Source organism: Taeniopygia guttata, chromosome 14, assembly GCF_048771995.1.
Source record: "Taeniopygia guttata chromosome 14, bTaeGut7.mat, whole genome shotgun sequence".
Taxonomy (NCBI): Eukaryota; Metazoa; Chordata; class Aves; order Passeriformes; family Estrildidae; genus Taeniopygia; species Taeniopygia guttata.
The window spans coordinates 14,587,092-14,607,554 of record NC_133039.1 but is presented as its reverse complement, the minus strand read 5'-3'; the positions used below and the strand labels follow the sequence as shown (position 1 = coordinate 14,607,554).

General features: G+C 52.7%; 1 protein-coding gene across 9 annotated transcripts in view; it reads right to left on the bottom strand.

The window, feature by feature from the left end:
* RAB11FIP3 (RAB11 family interacting protein 3) overlaps positions 1-20,463 on the bottom strand; it is an 81,397-nt gene that overhangs the window by 2,958 nt on the left and 57,976 nt on the right. For 6 of the 9 annotated variants that reach the window (XM_072935606.1, XM_030284930.4, XM_030284927.4 and 3 more), the window contains 9 exons: positions 18,576-18,749; positions 14,244-14,378; positions 11,210-11,245; positions 8,690-8,783; positions 7,152-7,255; positions 4,666-4,806; positions 3,767-3,848; positions 1,364-1,501; positions 312-467 (listed from right to left, as the gene is read on the bottom strand). In XM_072935606.1, coding sequence (XP_072791707.1) covers positions 312-467; positions 1,364-1,501; positions 3,767-3,848; positions 4,666-4,806; positions 7,152-7,255; positions 8,690-8,783; positions 11,210-11,245; positions 14,244-14,378; positions 18,576-18,749 — 1,060 coding nt within the window. The remainder of the gene's footprint in view (positions 1-311; positions 468-1,363; positions 1,502-3,766; positions 3,849-4,665; positions 4,807-7,151; positions 7,256-8,689; positions 8,784-11,209; positions 11,246-14,243; positions 14,379-18,575; positions 18,750-20,463) is intronic. The other 3 variants (XM_030284926.4, XM_072935604.1, XM_072935605.1) reach the window with 1 other exon arrangement.

Genomic DNA, 20,463 nt, shown 5'->3' with positions numbered 1-20,463 from the left:
CAGGGGCTTTCCTCCCAGCACAGCTCACACGGTGCTGGGAACAGCACATGGGCTGCTGCCTCCGTCTCTGCAGGGCCTGGAGAACCTTGGGAAGCATGAGACACACTGGGAAGATCCAGGGGACACAGAAGAGAGAGAATGGCTCCTGCTGTCCCTGAGAAAGCACCAACCCCCCTCTCCCAGGACAGGAAAGCAAGACAGCACTGTGCTCCAGCATCCACTCCATCCCCTGGGATGAGAGAGCCCCCAGACCCTGCTGGTCCTCCCCTGGCATTAGGGAATCGTTTCCCTGCCAGCCCAGCCCTCCTTACCTGCTTGAGCTGCTTGATCTCCTGCTCCAGCTCTGTCTCCCGTGTCCTGCTGTTGTATTCCTGCAGCCCCATGCTGCTGCTCCGGCCCCTGCGCTGCTCCGCCTCCAGCTTGAAGAGCTGCAGGTGCTCCAGCTGCTTCCTGAGGTCCTCGATGAGCTGCAGAGCAAGGCAAGGGGACAGCTGAGTGCCACAGGCCTGGCAGACCCAGCAGCACCCTCTGATGTGGCTGCTGTGGGAGCCAGCAGGGTTCTTGGCCACAGCAGTGGCTGCCCCTGGATCCCTGGCAGTGCCCAAGGCCAGGCTGGATGGAGCTTGGAGCAGCCTGGGACAATGGAAGCTGTCCTTGCCCATGGCAGGGGGTGGAACAAGATGAACTTGTGAGGTCCTTCTCAAACCCATTCCATGACTGAGTTCCTTTCTGGGGGGCATTTGGCTTCCTCTTCCTCCCTCACACCTCCAGCAAGCAGGAGATGGAGAGCTACTGACATACATGAGCATAGCCCTGCAAGGACCTTGTTGGAGGGCTGAAGATGCTGGGTGTGGGTCTGCAGCAGCACAGACCCCCCAGCAATGCGGGTCCCTCCCCAGCCAGCTCCCTCCTGCTGCAGGGTTGGGTCCCCAGCTCACCCCAGAGCCCTCAGTGGCACCACGGTGACAACAAATTCCACTTTGGGGCAGAGTCCTGTCCTGCCACCACCAGCAGCCTGCTGGGGCCTCCAGCTGGAATCACTAGGCAGAGGTGATGGGAGCACTGAGGGTTGATCCAGCGCCCAAGCACTCAGCTCCCACCCCTCTGCTCTGCCTGCTGGCTCCATGTGCCTCTGCCACTGTCCTTCCAGGCAGGAAGGGAAGGGGCCAGGGTAGCACAGCCCCTGCAGGGACAATGCTGGATGAATTCCAGAGCAGCAGAAGCAACTGAGGTGCTGCTGCTGAACCCCTCTCCTCTGCCCAGGCAGCCCTCACTGCCCCAGGCACCCATTTCTGGAGAGGCTGCCAAGGCCAGATTCCCACATTTTGGGGACAGGGCTGTGGCCAGCCCAGGCTCCACTCACCTCCTGCGTCGACTCCTTCTCCTTCTGAAACTGGTGCCTCTCCTGGCTCAGCTTGTCCCCCATCTTCCTCTTTTTCTCCTGCTCCTCTGTGAGCTGGACAGTGAGGTCCTCAATCTCATCCAGCAGCTTCTGCTTCTCCTGCAAGGACACGAGCAGCCCAGTGAGAGGCCCTGGGGCCCGGCTGGGCGCTGGCTCCGCAGGGAATGCTCCTCTCTGAGGCACCAGGAGGCTCTGCCTGCTGGGATCTCATCTGCTCAGAGCCTGGGGCTTTGGCAGCACCGAGGGAGGCAGCCAGGGATGGCTCCAGAGTGACTCCACATGAATATCCACTCTTGTGCTGTTTTCTGGGAAGCACGATGCTGGTGTGGGATGGGCTGGGGCCAGCACGGGGCTCCAGGCCAAGGAGAGACATTAAATCATAAGGCTCCTTATGTCTGGATTTCAGAAAAGTCCTGAATCGGAGATCTTTACCTCCCTCTTGGTTTCACATATGAATGGTTTTAATTGAGGGCTGATCCAAGAAGGAATAGACCAGCTGAAGCCAGGATGTAAAACACACAGCCCAGCTCTGTTCCCCTCTCCTCCCCAAAGCCTTGGCAGAATGTTTGGGATGCAGGTGAAGATGCCAACAGCCCCTAGAGCAGCACCTTCTGCCTGTGACCAGCTTTTTCTGCTTCTCACTCCACCCCACCATCAGTGATTCTGGAGGTGCACGAGGAGCTGGGAGGGCACACAGCTGGGACAGCTGATCCCAAAAGCCAAAATGGATTTTTAATACGATATGACAAGATGTTCATCAATATAAGCTAGGGGAAGAATGAGAAAAAGGGGGTGTTTGTCTTCCCAAGTCACCGTTAGGCTCCCTGCTTGATGATGGAGCTCTGCCTTCCAGGAGATGCCTGAACACCTGTCTGCCTTGGGAAGCAGTGAATCAACTCCTTGGTTTGCTCTGCTTCTGTGGGCAGCTTTTGCTTTACTTAATAAACTGTCTTTTCCCTCAACCCACAAGTTTTACCATTGTTGCCCTTACATGGTGGAAAACTTAGAGTTTAAGGTTTTAGAATACACTAATATATATAAAGCAAGGTGGAGGTTTTAGGGTGGAGGCTTCTTCACCTTCTTCTCCATGGGTTTGGGTGGTTTTGTGCAATTGGATAAAAAAGTCCACATTGCAGGCACGAGTGGTTGGTTATTGGGTTAAAAGTAAAAATAATTTAGGTGTCATTTCTTAATTGGACAGTTTATCCTTAAAAGGCCTTATAGAGAGAGAGAGATGGGGCTCCATTTTCAGTCTGTTAGAGTGAAGGGCTGTAGAACTCAGGGTTTGTGAGACTGTGACATAGATAAGAACTAATAAACATCTGAGTCCCAACAAGAAATTCCATCTCGTGATTTAAGCCTGACCCTGGCAGAAAAGAAGCAAAGACTCCACAGCTCGGGGGTGTCCTGCTCCATGGAGCAGCACCAAAGGCACCACACCAGCAGGAAAGGCAATGCTGACAACAAAATCCTGATTTTTGGGCACTGGGCAGGAGAGGAGCTCACCAGCCAGGCTTCTCCTGGGCAGAGAGGGGCAGATGACTCCTTCATCCCATTCACTGGGGAGAAAGGGAGAATGGCTCTGCTCTGCATGGATCAAAACCAACTTCCCATGGCTGAAACACACCATGGCAGGAATTTATCCTCAGAGCCATTGGGGTTTTCCCCCAGGCTCAGCTGTGCTCACAAGGTCCTGGCAGATGAAGAGCACATCAGGAGGGATGGAGCTGCAGCACTCTCCCGTGGGATTAAACATGGATAAAATGCCTCAGGCCCTTCAGCTGGGAGAGGAGGTTTGATCTCAGGTCAATTTTAACCTAAATTCTGCCCCAAGCTTGGCAGAGACAAAATGCAGCCCCTGTTGCAGGTGTCCCACCTGTAACCCACACTATCCCTAAAGGTGAGGCTTTTTCCCATCCCAAGGAGCCTTGGGATGCCCCAGCCCTGTAGGGCCTTGGATCCTGAGCAGGGTGACAGTGAGAGGGGCTGGGAGGTGACATGGACCTTTGGAAACTCAACTCACAAATCCCAGGACATGGAGATGGAACATCCCTGCTCCTCCTCCTCCCCTGCACTGGACTGGCCACAGGGATGGGGACAGGGATGGGGACAAGCTTCCACAAGAGGGCACGAGTCCCCTCCTGAGCAGGCACTGCCACAGAGAGATCTGTCAGGGGTTTATTCCCAGCTTCCAGGCTGAACAGTGGGAAACTACATGGATAACTGTGTGGGATAGTGCTGTCCAAAGTCGGGTCTGCAGCGACTGGAAAATGGAAGCAACTGGTGTGTAACATTAAATGGATCTCATGTTCATGAAAATTCATCCCAAAGCCAGAATTTCATCCCAAAACCCTCTGGCCTCACCTCCTCAAGCCTCTCGATGTTGGCTCTCAGGCAGGGGACACAGGACCTCAGCTCACTGTTCTCATCATCCAGCTGCTGCAGCCTGCAAAGGGAACGGGTGTGAGGATCATCCCAGCATCCAAAGAGGGGAAGAAAACATCCCCAGGAATACTAAACCAAAGGGAAGCCAGCAGGGATTCATCTGTTCAAGGCAAACCCTGAGATTTCTGCTGCCAGGGGAAAGAGAGGGGCATCCACACAATGCTGACATCCATCAGCTCCAGGGCTGCTCCTTTTTCAGTCCCTGCACAAGCCTCAGCAGCAGAGACATCAGAACAGGGGGTCAGAGAGGGCTTTGGGTTTGCATTCCCAGGTAAAACCTCACTGTCTTCACCTTCCATGCACTGCAAGGGATGAACAACAGCAAAACATTCTGGGAAACCTGGAAAAACCCTGTCAAATAACTGACACCTCTCCCACCCCACTTCTTCCTTTGGAATCCACCAGGCAGCATGAAGCACCCACCCTGGCTGGGACACTCTGCCTCTTTGGAGGATTCTTCTTTTCCAGATATTTGCCTGTTTCCATCAAAGTGGAAAACATCTGGGCATCAAAAGTACTCCAAGGAGTTGGTTATGGGAAGCAGCATTAACAAATCCCCTCTTCATCCCCACGCTGCAGGGCAGGCACATGGATAAAGGGTGGGAGCTAAACTTAAAATGCATCAGAGCAACTCAAACAACGAATCTAAGATTAGGTCTGTGGGCCAAAGATGGAAATAACCAAAACTCAGGGTTTGTGGTGACTTTAGTCCCACCTCAAACCCACTGAACTCCCTGCCTGCCTCCCTGTGTCCCCCCAGGGCTGCCTGGGCACAGATTCTGGGGTGGCTCCAGGAGAACTGCCCCCTCCAGCCCCACCTGGCCTGCAGGTTCTCGATCTCAATGCTCTTCTCCCTCTCCATTTTGCTGAGCAGCTCCCTCTGCTTCTTGATCTCCTCCAGCAGGGTCTGGTCAGCCCTCAGCTCCTGCTCCTTCAGCTGCTCCTCGAGGGCGTTTGCTCTGCAGAGAGGACAAAAAGGGGATTAAACTGTCCTTAGGAGCAGGCTGCCATGCCAAGGCAGGGACCAGACTCTCCTCCCAGCCCCTTTCCCACCCCTCAGGTGAGCTGGGAGAAGCAGATGGTAAAACAGAACAAGCTTCCAGGGAAAATACACTAATCACCATCTCAAAGAGTTTCACTGCATCCCAGCAGATGCAGGAGAAGCAGCACCTTTTCCATCACAAGTTTCCCAAGTCAGATGCCTTAAGGAACACAAACATGTTATTCAATTTCCAGCCTGGGAAAGAATTTAATCTTTAATTATTTTTAAATGTCTTCTATGCATTAGAATTATTTCCAAGAGCAGACACACACATACATATCTCTTAATGGGAATCTCAGAATCACTGAGGCTGGAAAAGACCTTTAAGAGCATCTAATCCAAACATGAATCCCAGGGCTGTGGTTCCACCTGCAGTAGCCATGGCAGAGAAATCCTCCTTCAGCTGTTTCTAGCAGGAAGTGGTCTCATGGCTCAGAGAAAAGGCAACAGCCTCAATCCTTCTTCTTTTCACTCTCTGTGATCCCAACAAAAACCAAGGGATCTGCAGGTCACCCTTCCCTGTGTGCCAGCAGAACTGCAGGTCACAGAATCCCAGAAGGGTTTGGGCTGGGAGGAATCTTAAAGCTCATCCAGTCCCACCCCTGCCATGGGCAGGGACACCTTCAATTATCCCAGGCTGCTCCAAGCCCTGTCCAGCCTGGCCTTGGGCACTGCCAGGGATCCAGGGGCAGCCACAGCTGCTCTGGGCACCTGTGCCAGGGCTGCCCACCCTGCCAGGGAACAATTCCTGCCCAATATCCCATCCATCCCTGCCCTCTGGCAGTGGGAGCCATTCCCTGTGTCCTGTCCCTCCATCCCTTGTCCCCAGTCCCTCTGCAGCTCTCCTGGAGCCCCTTTGGGCCCTGGCAGGGGCTCTGAGGTGTCCCTGGAGCTTCTCCTCTCCAGCTGAGCACCCCCAGCTCTCCCAGCCTGGCTCCACTATCCCAGGTTGCTCCAAGCCCTGTCTGACGTGGCCATGAGCACTTGCAGGGATGGAGCTGGAATTTCTGCAGTGGCTTTGCCCAGGAAAGGCTTTTCCCACTCCTCCCCAGCACCGAGCTCACCCAGAGCCAGCTGACACTTCCAGGCCAAGCTGCTGAAGTGAAAACATTTCCCTCACTCCCACGTTTATCAGGGCTTAGGGAAACCTTTGTTTGAGTGGCTCAGTTCCCTGACACAACTGTTACTTAACAGAATTACAGCCCTATAGATAAACTGTGCTGGGCTTATCTGCCCAGGGTAAAGCTCTGCTGGGAGAGAGGAGCCCGGCACATCAGCACACACAGGGATTACACCATGTGGGATCCAAAGGGCTGCACCCTGGCTAGGAGCCAGCAGGAGGCAAGCCCTGGAGCTCCAGAGACCATTTGGAAAGGGCATGTGGGGCAGGAAAAGATAGTAAATATAAATATAAATATAAACACCATAACTATAACTATAACTGTAATAATATAAATATAAATAATATAACTATAACTGTAATAAATATAAATACAAATACAAATACAAATATAAATATAAATATAAATATAAATATAAATATAAATATAAATATAAATATAAATATAAATATAAATACAAAACTATAACTATAACTGTAATAATATAAATATAAATAATATAACTATAACTGTAATAACTATAACTATAACTATAACTATAACTATAACTATAACTATAACTATAAATATAACTATAAATATAACTATAACTATAAATATAAATATAAATATGTTTTTAAAGCCAAGACCCAGCATTCCAGAGACCTTTTGAGAGGGATGCAAGGAGCAGGGAAGCGCATAAAGAAAACCCCAAACCAAACCAAAAGATGAACAACAACAATAACAACAAAAACTCATCCTGAGTTGGAGGGAGCCACAAGGATCATGGATTCCAACTGCCAGCCCTGCACAGACACTTCAATAATCCCACCCTGGGCATCCCTGAGATCATTGTCCAAACCCTCCCAGAGCTCTGGCAGCCTCGGGGCTGTGCCAGCACCTCTGGGGGAAGAACCTTTCCTGATCTCCACCCTGACCTGCCTGACACAGCTCCAGCAGTTAAAAGCCATGTGCAAAAATCACCAAAAGCAAGTCCTGGAGCTCCAGAGAACTTAATCCCATAAAATATAAAATCTCCACGTCACTGAGTGCTGTTCTCAGCTGGGATGGAGTCACTATCCGTGCTAAGGGCTGTGGTTTGGGTTTGGGAAGGGAGCTGAAGCACGAGGAGGGGGAAAGGCCCCCCAGGTGAGGCCCTCACCTGTGCACCAGCTGCAGGTTCTCCTGGCGGAGGCGGCTGTGCTGCTCCCCGTTGGCAGCCGTGTCCTTCTCCAGCTCCGTCACCCGCTTCTCCAGGAACACCACCTGCAGCAGGGACACACATCAGCCTCTGGGCAGCCTCAAACCCAGAGCAGCCCCCACAGCATCCCTAAACAAGCAGCGTTCCCACTGGAACTGGGCAGTCATGCTTTGATTAAAGCATCCCTTTAAAACATCTGTTTCTAGCCCGTTTCCCAGGTTTTGATGGCTCCCGTGTACCAGTCTGGGGTCAAACACTTCACTCTTTCCTTTCTTCAATCCCTTCCTGATGACATCCTCAAAGGAGTCTAGAGGGACAGATCCTGGTGGATCTCCAGACCCCCACGTGCAGCCCTGAGGTTGGATAACTCCCCACTGCCTGGAACAGGATGGAAACCCTGAATTTACAGATGGAGGGGTCAATGCCAGCTGGTGGGGAAGGACCAGAGGTGAGGATTTTCTCCCTGTACCTGTACAGGGTTTATTCCAGCTATATTTGCATTTAATTCATTCAAATTCCATAGAAAACAATCCTGCAAGAGAAGAAATGAGGAGCATGTCTGGAAAAGCCAAACCATGGCTCTGGGAGAAGGGCAGGAGACATGGGAGTAGTAAAGAGGCTGTGCAGACACACAAAGCCTTTTCCAGCAGTGCCCTTTCCATCAAAGGTTTCCCAAGTCAAATGCCTTTAGGAACCCAACTATTTTATTCAACTTCCAGCCTTGGAAAAATGTTGATTTTTATTGATTTTTTAAAGGTCTTCCCTGCATTATAATTATTTCCAAGTGTAGCCACACATACACATTTCTCTTTCACGCACAGCTCCTCAGGACATTCCTATTCCAGAGATAAAAAGCCACTTCCAAGGAGTTTCAGGACTTCAGTACATATCTACACAATCTCAGCTTCTTTCCCATAGCCTCCTCCCCCTGTTTTTTAACTAGGGATACTCAAACAAAATCTCTTCTGTGCTCCCATCTTATCCTACAACTCTTTTCTTGTAATACCCCACGAAAAGTCATCAGCACCAGCACAAAACCAACTCTACCCTGACAGCACGAGCGGAGTGTGCTAAGAAGAGGAAGCTCCTGTTTCACACTGGGTGGGTTGCCTCAGAAAAGCAGAACCTGAGAACATCTTCTTGTGTGAAGGAGAAGTGAAAATGCTGCCTGTGAACAGCCCATTCCTCCTCCCAGCACTCTGGGGGAATCCACTGCCTCTGGAGGAGATCCAGTGTCACCTCCTGGCCCTGCACAGCTCCTGGAGTGCTCCTCTCCTCCTCCATCCCCCCATGCCCCATCTGCACAGAGAGGAGCTTCAGCCTGATCCTACCTGGGAGCACTGGAGCACTGCAAGGCACTGAATCCTGCAGGGTAACACAGACCTCACTCACCCCCTGAACCCTTTCCTCTCCACACCCCAGAAAAGCTCAGCGGCAGCAGCGCAAGAGCAGCGGGATCCTGCTGGCTGAGGGCAGGGCAGAAGGGAGGGAGGCCTCACCTTGTCCGTGATGTCCTCGTCGCTGCACTCCAGGTTGTCCCGGTAGGACTCCTCCATCACCCCCACGGCCAGCGAGCTGGTCTGGTGCAGCTGCCTGGAACAGAGACAGACCACCCCCACCCACAGCAGCACCAGCATCAGCCCCAGCACCATGGTGACACCAGGTGACAGCCCCTGGCCACCCCCGCCCTCCTCAGCCTGTGCCCCAGGGATGTGGCAGCCCTGCTCCTGGGAGTGCTGCGTGTCCCCTCACCACGGAGCTCCCCGGGAAATCCAACGTGGACACGCTCCCAGGACTTCACACCGGGATCCTTGCTCTTTGGAATGGGAAGAGATAAGGGCTCCCTCTTCCCACTTTCTTTCTGCAGCCCAGTCCCAAGGCTGTGGATTATCCAGCAAAGGCCAGAGTACTCCCAGTGCTGATAAGGCTGGGAAGAAGTGAGGGTGTAAGGGGAGGGAGAGGGGCAAACCCCCCTGAGGCTGCTGTGCCCCCCCAGCCCAGTTAATCATTAATGAGGCCTCATGACAGAGGTGTCCCCAGCTCTGTGACAAGCTAAAGGACACCCTGGAGCGGGGCTCCTCGGGGCTGCACCCTCGGCATGGTGTGCTCCAGCCCTGGAACCCCAGGCAGGAGGAGAACACTCTGCTCTCTGCTTTGAGCAGAGGACAGATGACAAAACCACAGAGGTCTCTTTAAACCTCAGTTTTTTCCCAGGAATTTGTACCATTGGCTCTTGAATTCCACCCACTACAGCTTGTTCATGCCAGGACTCACTAAGCACAACTGGCATTTACCAAGAGACCACAGCCTGATTTTGCACCCTCACCCTCAGTTTAAATTTAGATTTTAAAGTCTCAGGCACATTTGTCATTTAAATTGTGCCAAGAACAACAGGGCTTAAGCATCTGAGATTTCTTGGCACGAGCAGAACCCGGATAAGAAAAGTGAGGAAAGAGCCCTTACCAAAATAAAATCAATTTTCTAAAAGCAAATGTTTTGGGATTATTCACTAATTACAGTATCTGCAATAAAGGATTTGCTTTGGGCTGAGCTTAAGGATCTGGCTCAGCAAAACACTGTTATCTCCCTCCTTATCACAAACCAAACCTGACTGCTCTTGAATTAACTAATATTTATGCAAGCCCACACATCCCTGCCTCAGAAAAGCAAAGGGCCAGGAGGGCTCAATCCCCCATAACACAGGGTAGCTCATTCCCAAAAGTTTAACTCAAATCCTGACAAAATTATCTGTGCCAGGCACGGGACAAAAACGAGTCCTAAAACAGGAAACCTGGGGACAGGCTGCTCCCCTCAGCCCTCCTTCCTGCCGGTGTTTTTAACAAAGCTCGAGAAAGTAAGATGAGTGGAAGTAGGAAATGTAATATCAAGGATCTGCTTCCTTTCCAGGGGGGGAACCGTGCCAGGGGAGATTGCTGAGTGCAGGAAAAATGGAGAAGGGAAAGGTGTGAGAGCACAGCGGGAGGAAGAGGTGCAGGGTCAGCACAGGGAGCAGAGTGAGTCTCAGGAACAGGAACATTCCCAAACTGAGCTGCCTGCTCCTCCACAGTGTCCCTGTCCTGCTGGGAATCCAGCAAGGAGAAATCCAACAAGTGCAGAGGGAAATCTCCCTCCTGAGCGTGGCAGAGGCAGAACAGTGAGGTAAGAGTTAGTTTATCCTTAAAATCATGATGGCACGGGAACAGGAGGGATGGGGGAGCTGGGAGAGGAAAGGTGAGCACCAGGTGACACTGAGAGGGGAGGGAAGGACCCTCTGCTCCAGAGATCACAGCAAACTGCCTGGATATATCCAATATATCCAATATCCCTGTGCAGTCAGGGGTCACAATGCCCACCCAGAAAAGGTGACTGACACCACACGAGGTGGTCGTGCAGAACAGAAGCAGCACAGCATTAAACCTGGGCTTAAACCAGGGCTAAACCAGGGTTAAACCATTAAACCAGAGTTACCTGCAGCCCACCCAGTGCCCCAGAGCCCCTGACCCCTGAGCAGGGTGAGCTGCTCCCACAAAGGCAAGTGTTGAGGGTGACATGGAGTTAAGTACAACAGGACCAAGAGCTGTCTGAGGCAGCTGGAATTTTTGGGGTGCTGGAGAATCCCTCCAGGTGGGGGTACTGACTGGTCTGGTCCTGCAGAACTCTACAAACATGGTGATACTGGGAGGGATCCCAGATTGGGGCATATCCCAGAGGGATATGTCCTTCTAGAGACTCCTTCCCTCCTCCATGTGCCCCCTGCTACGGCACTGGCAGGACAGAGCGTGAGGAAAAGCCCCCCCCATTTTTTCCTGGAAAAAATCAGGTTGCCAGCAGCCTCCAGCCGTGTGCATGAGTGAGAAACCCCCATTCCAGAAAAAAAGATACCAGAATTAAACCTGCTTTTCCCCAGCACTATGGAACATGTCCAGAATTACAACTCCCCAAGCTTATTTTGAGTTCTCCTTCCGTGGAGCCGGCAGCTCGCACGGATCAAGCAAACAACAACAGGAGTATGAGCTTACCTTGCCACCTTCTTGCTGGAAAGTCTTTTATTTGGGCTGCAAAATGAAGAAAAAACAGGAAAGAGTTAGAAAAGCTGACAGTGGAGGGCCAGGCAAACAGGAAACTGCATGGACTCCGGGGCACATCCTCTGCTCTGGCAGGGAGCCCTTGGCATGCACCCCCAAACCCCTGGAAAGGGCAGGAGAGGGGCCACTCCCGTGCTGAACAACAAGGAATAACAAAGCACATGGAATAATGCTGGAGAAGAGCTCGCTGCCCCCTGCCACGCTCTGCTCTCCCGCTGATCCCTGCCTGAAAACCGATCCCCAAGCAAAGAGCTAAGAATAGCAGGGAGCTGGGGGGGCTCCAGCCCGGTGCTGATGGCAGACTGAGCCACATGTCCTGCACCCCAGGGCACCCCAAACCTCCCCTGCCACCCCCAGAGCTCCCCTGGACTGGGGACCAATGGCACATCCATCCTTCTGCCATGATCCCACTGGATCATGATCCCAAACGATCCAGCCATGATCCTACTGGACCAATCCATCCTTCTGCCCTTCCACAGCCACCATCCCACTCCTGGGCTCTGGATCACTGGGAAGTGCTGCCTGCTCCTGGCTCAGAGGCTTCAGGAGCTGCTGGTGGTGTCCCTGTGTGGATTTTGAGCAGGGCACTGTTGCAGTGGAGGGGGATGAGCTCTCTCTCCTTCTCACAGATAACTGATGGGGATCACTCCTTGCATCCATGTCCGAGCCAGCTGCCACCATACCACAGCGGTCAGGGATCGGTGTCACCACAGGATCAGCAGCCAAGGGCTGTGTCACCGTGTCCCACCTGCAGGGGACAGGCTGCATGCTCTCCCCTGCGGAGAAAAACCAGCCTTTTCCAGAACCAGCTCCTTGCTGAGATGCTCCTTCCAGTCTTCCAGTCCTGACTGCTGCTGGGGAAGTGGACAGGGCTCGGATCTCACTCCTCAGCTTCCACCCATGCTGGTGTCACAAGGTGCCACTGGGCCACACCAAATCCTCACTCAGCCATGGCAGCAGGAACAGCACCAATCCAAGAAGCAGCAACTGCATTCCCTGGTGCTTAGCTCAGTTTTAGGAAAAAATAACAAACAAAATCATCTGGAAGTCCACTCCCGCCTGGAGCTGCAACATGAGTTCTTCGAAGGAGGGATTAAAAATAGCTTAGGACAATTTGCTTTGTAAAGCAACCCCCAATCCTGACTGGGGGCTGTTGTCAGGGTGACCAGCCCTCGGGTCAAAGAGCATCCTCAAATCCCAGATTTCCAGAGAGCACAAGAGCTGCTGCTGGCTGGGCTTCAAGGCTGCTCGGCACCCAAGGGGAGGAGGTCAGGCCCTGGTGTTTGCCAGGAATTGTAAGGAATGGCCCCAGCACTGGGGGGAAAATATTTTCCTCTGGAAAAAGCTCCTGGGGAAGTGACGGCACCTGCAGTGTCCAAAAGCTGAGACACCAGCAAGGGCACTGGAACAAAACAGAGGCACAAACCACTTCATTCCAAGCTCCTGGAGGAGTCTTCCCTGCTCTCCCATGCTGTGGGCTCGGGAAGCAGCACCCCAATGCTGGGAGCAAGCTCCCCAGTTTATTCCAAGGATAAAAACACTGTCTATGTGCCTGCAGTTTTAATGAGTGAGGCTGTTCTGGGGTGCTCTGGGCTTCATCCCAGCTGCCAGAATCCCCTGGAGGAGGTGTCTTCAGGCTTGTCCCAGATTTTGGTCCAGTTCCTGCTGCTCCAGGACTTCTCCCCTGCTCTGAGGGCCTCATCTCTGCGGTGATACAGGGAGGAGCAGCAGGTCCTGCATGTCCCACACGCTGCTGCAGGAGACACCTCCCATCCACAGCACACAAAGTGGGGGCACTGCCCCTTCCAGAAAGGCCCTTGGAACATATTCCCAGTAAATTTGTACTTGGGAAACCCTGAACACATGAAGGAATTGCACCTACTCACAGGGCAAATCAAAGCCTATGGAATTCCCACCATGAGCACGGGACAGAGAAGCTCCACAGGGAATCTCACCCATCACAGGAGGCTCTGAGGTGTTAGTTCATCTTTGCAAGTAGATGTCGTGGAGAAAACCTGAAATGGAGTGGGGCTTCCAGGTAAAACCAGTATTCTCCTTAATACCTGCATAACCTGAGACCCATCACTGACCCTCAAGGCCTCCAACAGCAAACACAACTATTTAGCCAAGAAAAATAAAGGGAGAGATTTTTTTTCATTAAAAAGAATGAAATTCAAGCTCCTATTTGTTTTCCAGTTCTCCTCCCATAGACCAGGAGAGCTCCCAGATCACATTGTCCCTGCAAAGGACACACAGAGACCAAGAACAGGACAAAAACCAGGTTTGAATGGCCACAATAGCCAAGAGAAGAAAGATTTATCACCAATGTCACCTCCTTCTACCCAGAGGGCTGCAACCAGTTCTGAATGAACAAATCAACAGGCAGAAATCCATCTCCACTCTTCAGAAAACACATCCAGCTGCTGCCTGGGAGACCCCCAAAATGCCATTCAAAACCTCCTAATGTTCCTGGTGTCTGTCACATCTCCCCAGCCCATGGTGACCCCGGGGTGGGCAGGCTGGGGGTGAAGCTGGGTGAGACAGGATTTTACTGCCCCCGATTCCTGTGGAGCAGGCTGATGCCTTCATGTTGTTCCTGCAGCAGAAGGATGGGCTGTCTCTGCCCTTCCAGGCTGCCCTTCCACACCACTCCCAGTCTCTCCTCGGTGACAGAAATACTGTACACAGCCAGCTCGTGGCTCCCACGGAACCCACCATGCACAGGCATGCAAAGGGCAGGGAATGATCTCCTTGTCTGCCAGCCCCCTGCCTGCATTAAAGGCACCTCCTGCTCACCCTCCACGAGCTCCCCACCACCATGAGCACCTGCAGAGGCTCCGTGGCTGGGTGAAACTCACCCCCTCCCCAGCAGCACGGAGCGAGGGAAAAGCTGTGCCAGACAAGGAGAGCCTTCCCAGCCAGAACAGCCCTCCCAGGCTGGGATGGCCACGCACACGAGCCCCGTTACCTATTCATTTCAAGATCATTCAGGCGAGCAGAAAGATCCTCGAGGCGGTTGATTTGTTTGTGGCACTGGCTACAGTAAAACTCAAAAGCTTCATCTGTGAGAATGCTGTGCAGTTTGACAGCGAGCGGATTGGTGCTAGAGAGAGCACAAGGGTCATGTCAGCAGCACAGAACGCTCAGGCAGCAGCTGCAGCCGTGGCTTCCACAAGCTCAGGGTACCTCAAGGTAGGGGGAACTTTTGGTGGGAGGTATGAAACTTGAATTAAAAACTCAGGGATGGTTGGGTTGCCTCCCACTATGATTTTCAAAGTCAAATTAAAGCCAATGTGGGGTTGCTTATAATAATATCTAGATAATTCCTAATTTAGAATAGTTTATAACAATATGTAGCTAATTGATAATTTGTAATTGCTCAATAGAATTTATATAGTTGATAATTAGGAACACTTCCATCACTCTCCTCCCAGAGACTCCCAGCAGCTGAGCTTGGCCCACATTTCCAAACCCCTGAGCCAATTTCAATCCCCAAGAGCCCAGGGCAGGTGAGGTGAGTGCTTCCCACAAACCTGCACCATTGCAAAGTTTATTTTCCAACAGGATTTTCCAGGCAATCTGTCTCAGGAGGCTCCTGGTTTGTCTCAGTAAGTGAAGAATGAACTTGCACACTGCAGGACTGGGTGCTGTCAGCCAGGGCTGAATCTAAGGGGGGTTTAGGCTGGATTTTAGGGAAAGGTTCTTCCCCCAGAGGTGCTGGCACTGCCCAGGCTCCCCAGGGAATGAGCAAAACCCCGAAGCTGCCAGAGCTGCAGGAGTGCTTGGACAGCGCTGCCAGGGATGCCCAGGGTGGGACTGTTGGGGTGTCTGTGCAGGGCCAGGAGCTGGACTGGATGATCCTGGTGGGTCTATTCCCACTCAGGATATTGTGGGATTCATAATCCTTTGGTCAGAGTCCCGTTTTCCAGTGGGATGCTTTAAAAGTAGAGCAGCTGTGCTGCTGCAGACCCACCTTAGTAAAGCACAGAGTCAGATTTTCACTGCAAACAGATTTTAAGCCAAGATTAAATGGACAGGTGCAGTTCAAGCCCTCTCTCCTCCAAAGCACAGCCCAGAAGAGCCAAGCAGCAGTGCTGTGTTCCTGTAGGAAATGCCATTTGGGAAGGGCCATGGGGGTCTGTAGGACTTTCACAGCTTGGGAAGATGGGAGACACTTCCTCATGATTTGGGCAGGACAGGAGGGATTCTCAACAGCAAATGGTTTGTGTTCATTTGGGGCCAGACTCCACAAATCCTTCCTGTAAGAAAATCTGCTTCTGGAAGCCACGGATGTGAATCACAGAAAGGTTAAATAGTGAAAAACCCAAGCAGTTTGATAAGAGACAGGTAAAGGTGTGAGCAAACACAAGCAAGATAAACCTAACAGGCATCAGGAAGGGGCAGTGAATCCTGGGACACACAAACACACCAGAAACTCCTGGCCCAGGGCATCCCAAGGGTGCCCTGGCTCACCCCCAGCCCAGGAGTCTGTGCTGTCTGTACAGTATTTCCCAGCCCCCTCAGACAGGCTGGACAACAGCTAATGCCAAATTATCATCTCTTCCCACTCCTGGAAAAAAAAAATTTAATTGAAAACCATTCCCCCTATGCCAGGGCAGGTCTGGCCCCAGGCAGGTCTGACCTTCTCCCAGCAGCAGACGGGTTGGTGGCTCAGGGTTTGCACAGGGAAGAGGTGACAGCAGCCATGTGGCACCTGGGGGAAGGGATGTCCCTTTTCTGGGTGCTCTTGGGTGCATTCCCTTCCCAGGTGGTGCAGCCTGGGCCAGGTGGGAACCCAAATGTAACCAGCATTAATCAAAATGAGAAGTGTGGAGGAGGAGCCCCAGGCCAGGCTGGCAGCTCCTGGGGTGTGTGCAGATCCTCCTGGCCTCGGGCTGCCCTGGCTCCCTGCCCGTGCAGTGGGTGAGAGCACAGCCCTGGGCTGTCCCCACCCACTCCAGGATCCTGATGGGTCCCCTCCGGCTCAGCAGATCCTGTGGTTCTGCAATACAGAGCCTCCCTGGGCCTCCCTCCATCTCCTGGAGCAACATTTGTCTTCCACAGGTCCTTGGTGCTTCCTGGAGGCTGGGATGGAGACAAGGAGCTTTTCCCTTTATTTCCCACTGAGAGCTGCAAAGAGGCTTTTCCTACTGGATGGATATGCAAGGGAAGACTCAAGAGAAGAGATCACAAACAAGGAAACAAGCACTGGGCAGGGAAGCACTGCACCCCACAGTGCTCCCTGAAGGCTCTTGGGGTTTGTGCTTATCTTCTGGAGTTGTGGCAGGAGAATTTCTAGAAATTATTCCCATTTAGAGACTCCTGTAACATAGAAAGGGTGTGTGGCCCTTTAAAAATGCTGCTGTTCCTCGTATACAAAATACAGCCAAAATACAACCAAAAAACCCATTCAGCCTGAACCAGGGACAGCCTGTGTCCCCTTAAACACACTGGGGCTGCTCAGGCATGGAATGATTTGGGTGGGAAAGGACATTAGAGCTCATCCCACCCCACCCCCTGCCATGGCAGGGGTAGCTCCCATTATCCCAGGTTGCTCCAAGCCCCATCCAGCCTGGCCTTTGATACTTCCAGGGATCCAGGGGCAGCCACAGCTGCTCTGGGCACCCTGTGCCAGGGCCTCCCACCCTCCCACGGAACAATTCTTTCCCAATATCCCGTCCCTCCCTGCTCTCTGGCAGGGGGAAGCCATTCCCTGTGTCTTATCCCTTCCTATCCGAAGTCAGAAGATCTGCACAGACTCAGGGAATGTTTAGGGAAGGGCTTCACAAACCCAGCAATAATCCAAGGGGAGGCTAGACCTGAGAGGCATGAGGAAATCCTTGGACTCTAACAGCCCCACATTCCTGACTCCAGAGGTTTTGCAGGGTTTATCTCCAGCCTCCCTCCCCAGCAAGCCCCAGCAGAGAGTCCCCAGCACAAAGCACCACAACCCGTGTGGCTGCGTGCCCAGCGAGTCCCTCCCAGCAGAGGGAAGATGGGATAAGGTGTGGATCAGATCCAGAGACAGAGCAGAGCAGAGATGGTGCCCTGGCAGAGCAAGATTGGAACACTGGGAGCATGGGCAAACTGGGGGCTCTGGCCTGATGCTAAAGAAAAAGTTCAAGTGATTGAAAAGCTCCTTTAGCTGGGTATTTTCTTGCCAGGAGCCTTCTGGATGAGGCTGGTAGTTCATCCTCAAGGGAAAATGAACACCAAGGCTGGGTTTTAATCAGAGTTCTTCCTGTGCCACAGCACCAGCACAGCCAGTCCTACATTCCTGCACGGAGCAAGCCAAGGACAAGCACGGATCAGAGACTGTGCAGGGTATCCCAGTGCTGGAGCACTGGTTTCCTAAAGGAAAAGCTTAGGAATTCTTTACAGCAACTCTCCTATTTGCCATTAACACCTCTAACATTGCTGCTGCACCAGCCAAAAAGAAATGAGCCCTGACCTGCTCTTCCCTACCAGCCCTGTGCAACCAGAATTGTCCAAACTCCATGAAGGGGTTTGGGAAGCTGGGAGAAAACGGGAAGACAGGAAAAAAAAGAAGTTCTCAGAAGTTTACACGGCTGCAGAAAGGCACAAATGTGTCATTCCAAAGAGAAAGAAGTATATTTTTGTCTTCAGCAGTGGCTGGCAGGGAACATTTCTGCCCTGTGCAGAGATGTGCTTTCAATGGGGGAACATATTCCCAGTGTTACGGGTCATCCCCGACACTTTGTGGTCTGCAGGACTGGATGAGATTCCAGCTTTTACTAATTTTCTTTAGAAAGAAAGTATTGATGGGGTGTGTACCACCATACCAGCTCCTCAGCCCACCCTGCTGAGGCTGGAAAATTGACTTTTCCTGGTTTCAGACCCTAAAGCAAGGAGGAAATGCTATAGCCTGCTTTCTGCTCTAGATATCCCCAGAGAAGGAATGCTGCTGCAGCTCGTGCAAATCCAACCAAACATTGCATCAAAGACCAAAATAATAAAAAAGAAAAAAAAACCATTAGAGGCATCCTGCAGGATCAGGGGTAAAGCTGCAGGTGGTTTTCTCTCCTGGAAGGTTCAGTGAGGAGCCACATCTCTAACAGGAGTGGGAATGTGACACTGGAAATGCAGACAGCTCTTCAGCTCTTCCACGTCCTGCTGGGTGTCACAGGATGGGCACTGACCAGGGAAAGGAAACACTGAGGGGGGGAATTCCTCTTCCACTTCCAAGCCCATTATCCCGTTGGATCCAGACTCTGCCAGGCCCCCTGGCTGGCAAATCCCGAGGAAAGCCCTGTCCCACAGAACAGAGTGAGGGCATTACCTGGGAGAGAGGAAGGAGGAGCTGCCAAAGCTGCTCTCCCCATTGCACAAAGGCTCGGGGAACAGGTCGGCCTCGTTGCCCTCCCCGTAATCCTCGAAGTGCTCCTCCCCGCTGATGACGGTGACGATGGAGTGGCTGAGCTCGGAGCCCAGGGCCAGCTCGTGGGGATGGGACCTGTGGGAGCAGACAGGCAGATGTTAGAGGAGGCACAGCAGCCTTTCCACTGCATCCAGGACATCCTCTTTGCAGAGTATTGGCTTTGTGTGGACAGCACTTGGTACCAGAGTGGTGGATTCTGTGAAAAGCTGCTGGAAGCTTCCCCCACATCCAGCAGAGCCCATCCCTGGAAACTTCCCCCACATCCAGCAGAGCCCATCCCTGGAAGCATCCCCCACATCCAGCAGAGCTCATCCCTGGAAACTTCCCCCACATCCAGCAGAGCCCATCCCTGGAAACTTCCCCCACATCCAGCAGAGGCCATCCCTGGAAGCGTCCCCCACATCCAGCAGAGCCCATCCCTGGAAACTTCCCCCACATCCAGCAGAGCCCATCCCTGGAAGCGTCCCCCACATCCATCCCTCCAAGGTGGCTCCAAGGTGGACCCGCTGCTGGCTGAAGTTAGGCCCACCAGGAATGGCGGTGGCACCTCTGGGATAACAGATTTGAGAGGGAAAACACAAAAAAGGGATGGGGCAGTGAACTGAGTGCAGAGAAGAGTGGGGTGAGACCACTGGAGAGGAACAGCTCTGCGGGGCAGGGCAGGAGAGGGTCAAGAGCTGCTCTGGGCACCAGAGCTGAGATTGCCCTGAGATTCCCATGGGGAGGCAGCTGTGTCCCAGCAGCCCATGGAGCCCAGGCCTGGAGCAGGGGGTGCCTGAGAGGGGCTGTGAGCCCGTGGGAAGCTGTGCTGGGACAGGGTCCTGGCAGGGATCCACAGAGCCCACGCTGGAGCAGGGTCCTGGTCGGATCTGTGACCCTGTGGGGGACCCAGGCTGTGCCTGAAGGAGTGACCCCACAGCAGAGCGACCCACGGGGCAGCAGCTCCTGGAGAACCCATGGGATGGACTCAGGATGCTCTGATTTTGTCAGTAATAAATTAAATCTATATCCCCAATTCGAGTCTGTTTTGCCCGTGATGGTATTTGATGAGTGATTTCTTCCTGTCCTTATCTCAACTGATGAACCCTCTGTTATATTTTCTTTTCCTGTCCATCTTTGGAGGGCAGGGATGGAGCAGCTTTGGTGGGTGCCTGGTGTCCAGCCAGGGTCAACCCACCCCACCAGGCGAGTGATGTGTCCCATTCTGGCAGAGCAGGACAGGACAGAAAAAACCCAGGCACCAGTGGGAAGTTTATGGTGACTTTTTCCCCAATAAACCAAGTTTTTCCACTGGAGCTGCAACACAGGATTTGGGGACACTCCGACTTGCTGGACAGTGCCCAGGGTTGGTGACAAGCCCCTGCTTGACTAAAATACCAGTTTTTGTGATTGACATGGCAGAGAAAGAGCTGGGCATGTCCCAGCCCCATCCGAAATGCTGTGAGTTCCACAGCAGCCTGTGCCAGGCTCACACTTGCTTGTTGCTGCCTAATCCTCTCAAGGCTTTAACCCTATAACTCCTGGGGTTGGTGTTGGGGAAGGGAGGGTTCAGGCAGCTGGGACAGACCCCCAGCAAGACAAAGGAGCCCCTTCCCTGCTCCATCTGGGAAAGCACTGTGTGACAATCCTGGAGTGGGGAATGCTGCTCCGTGTGTTTTTAACACCAGAGCCAGAAGGCTGCAGCATGCTAAGCCTCGAAGCAAACCTTGAACACACCCAGCACAGCTCCTGGGATGTCCCTTGCTCCTGAGGGGACACAGCTCAGCAGAGTCATTGTCCCTGGAAGAGT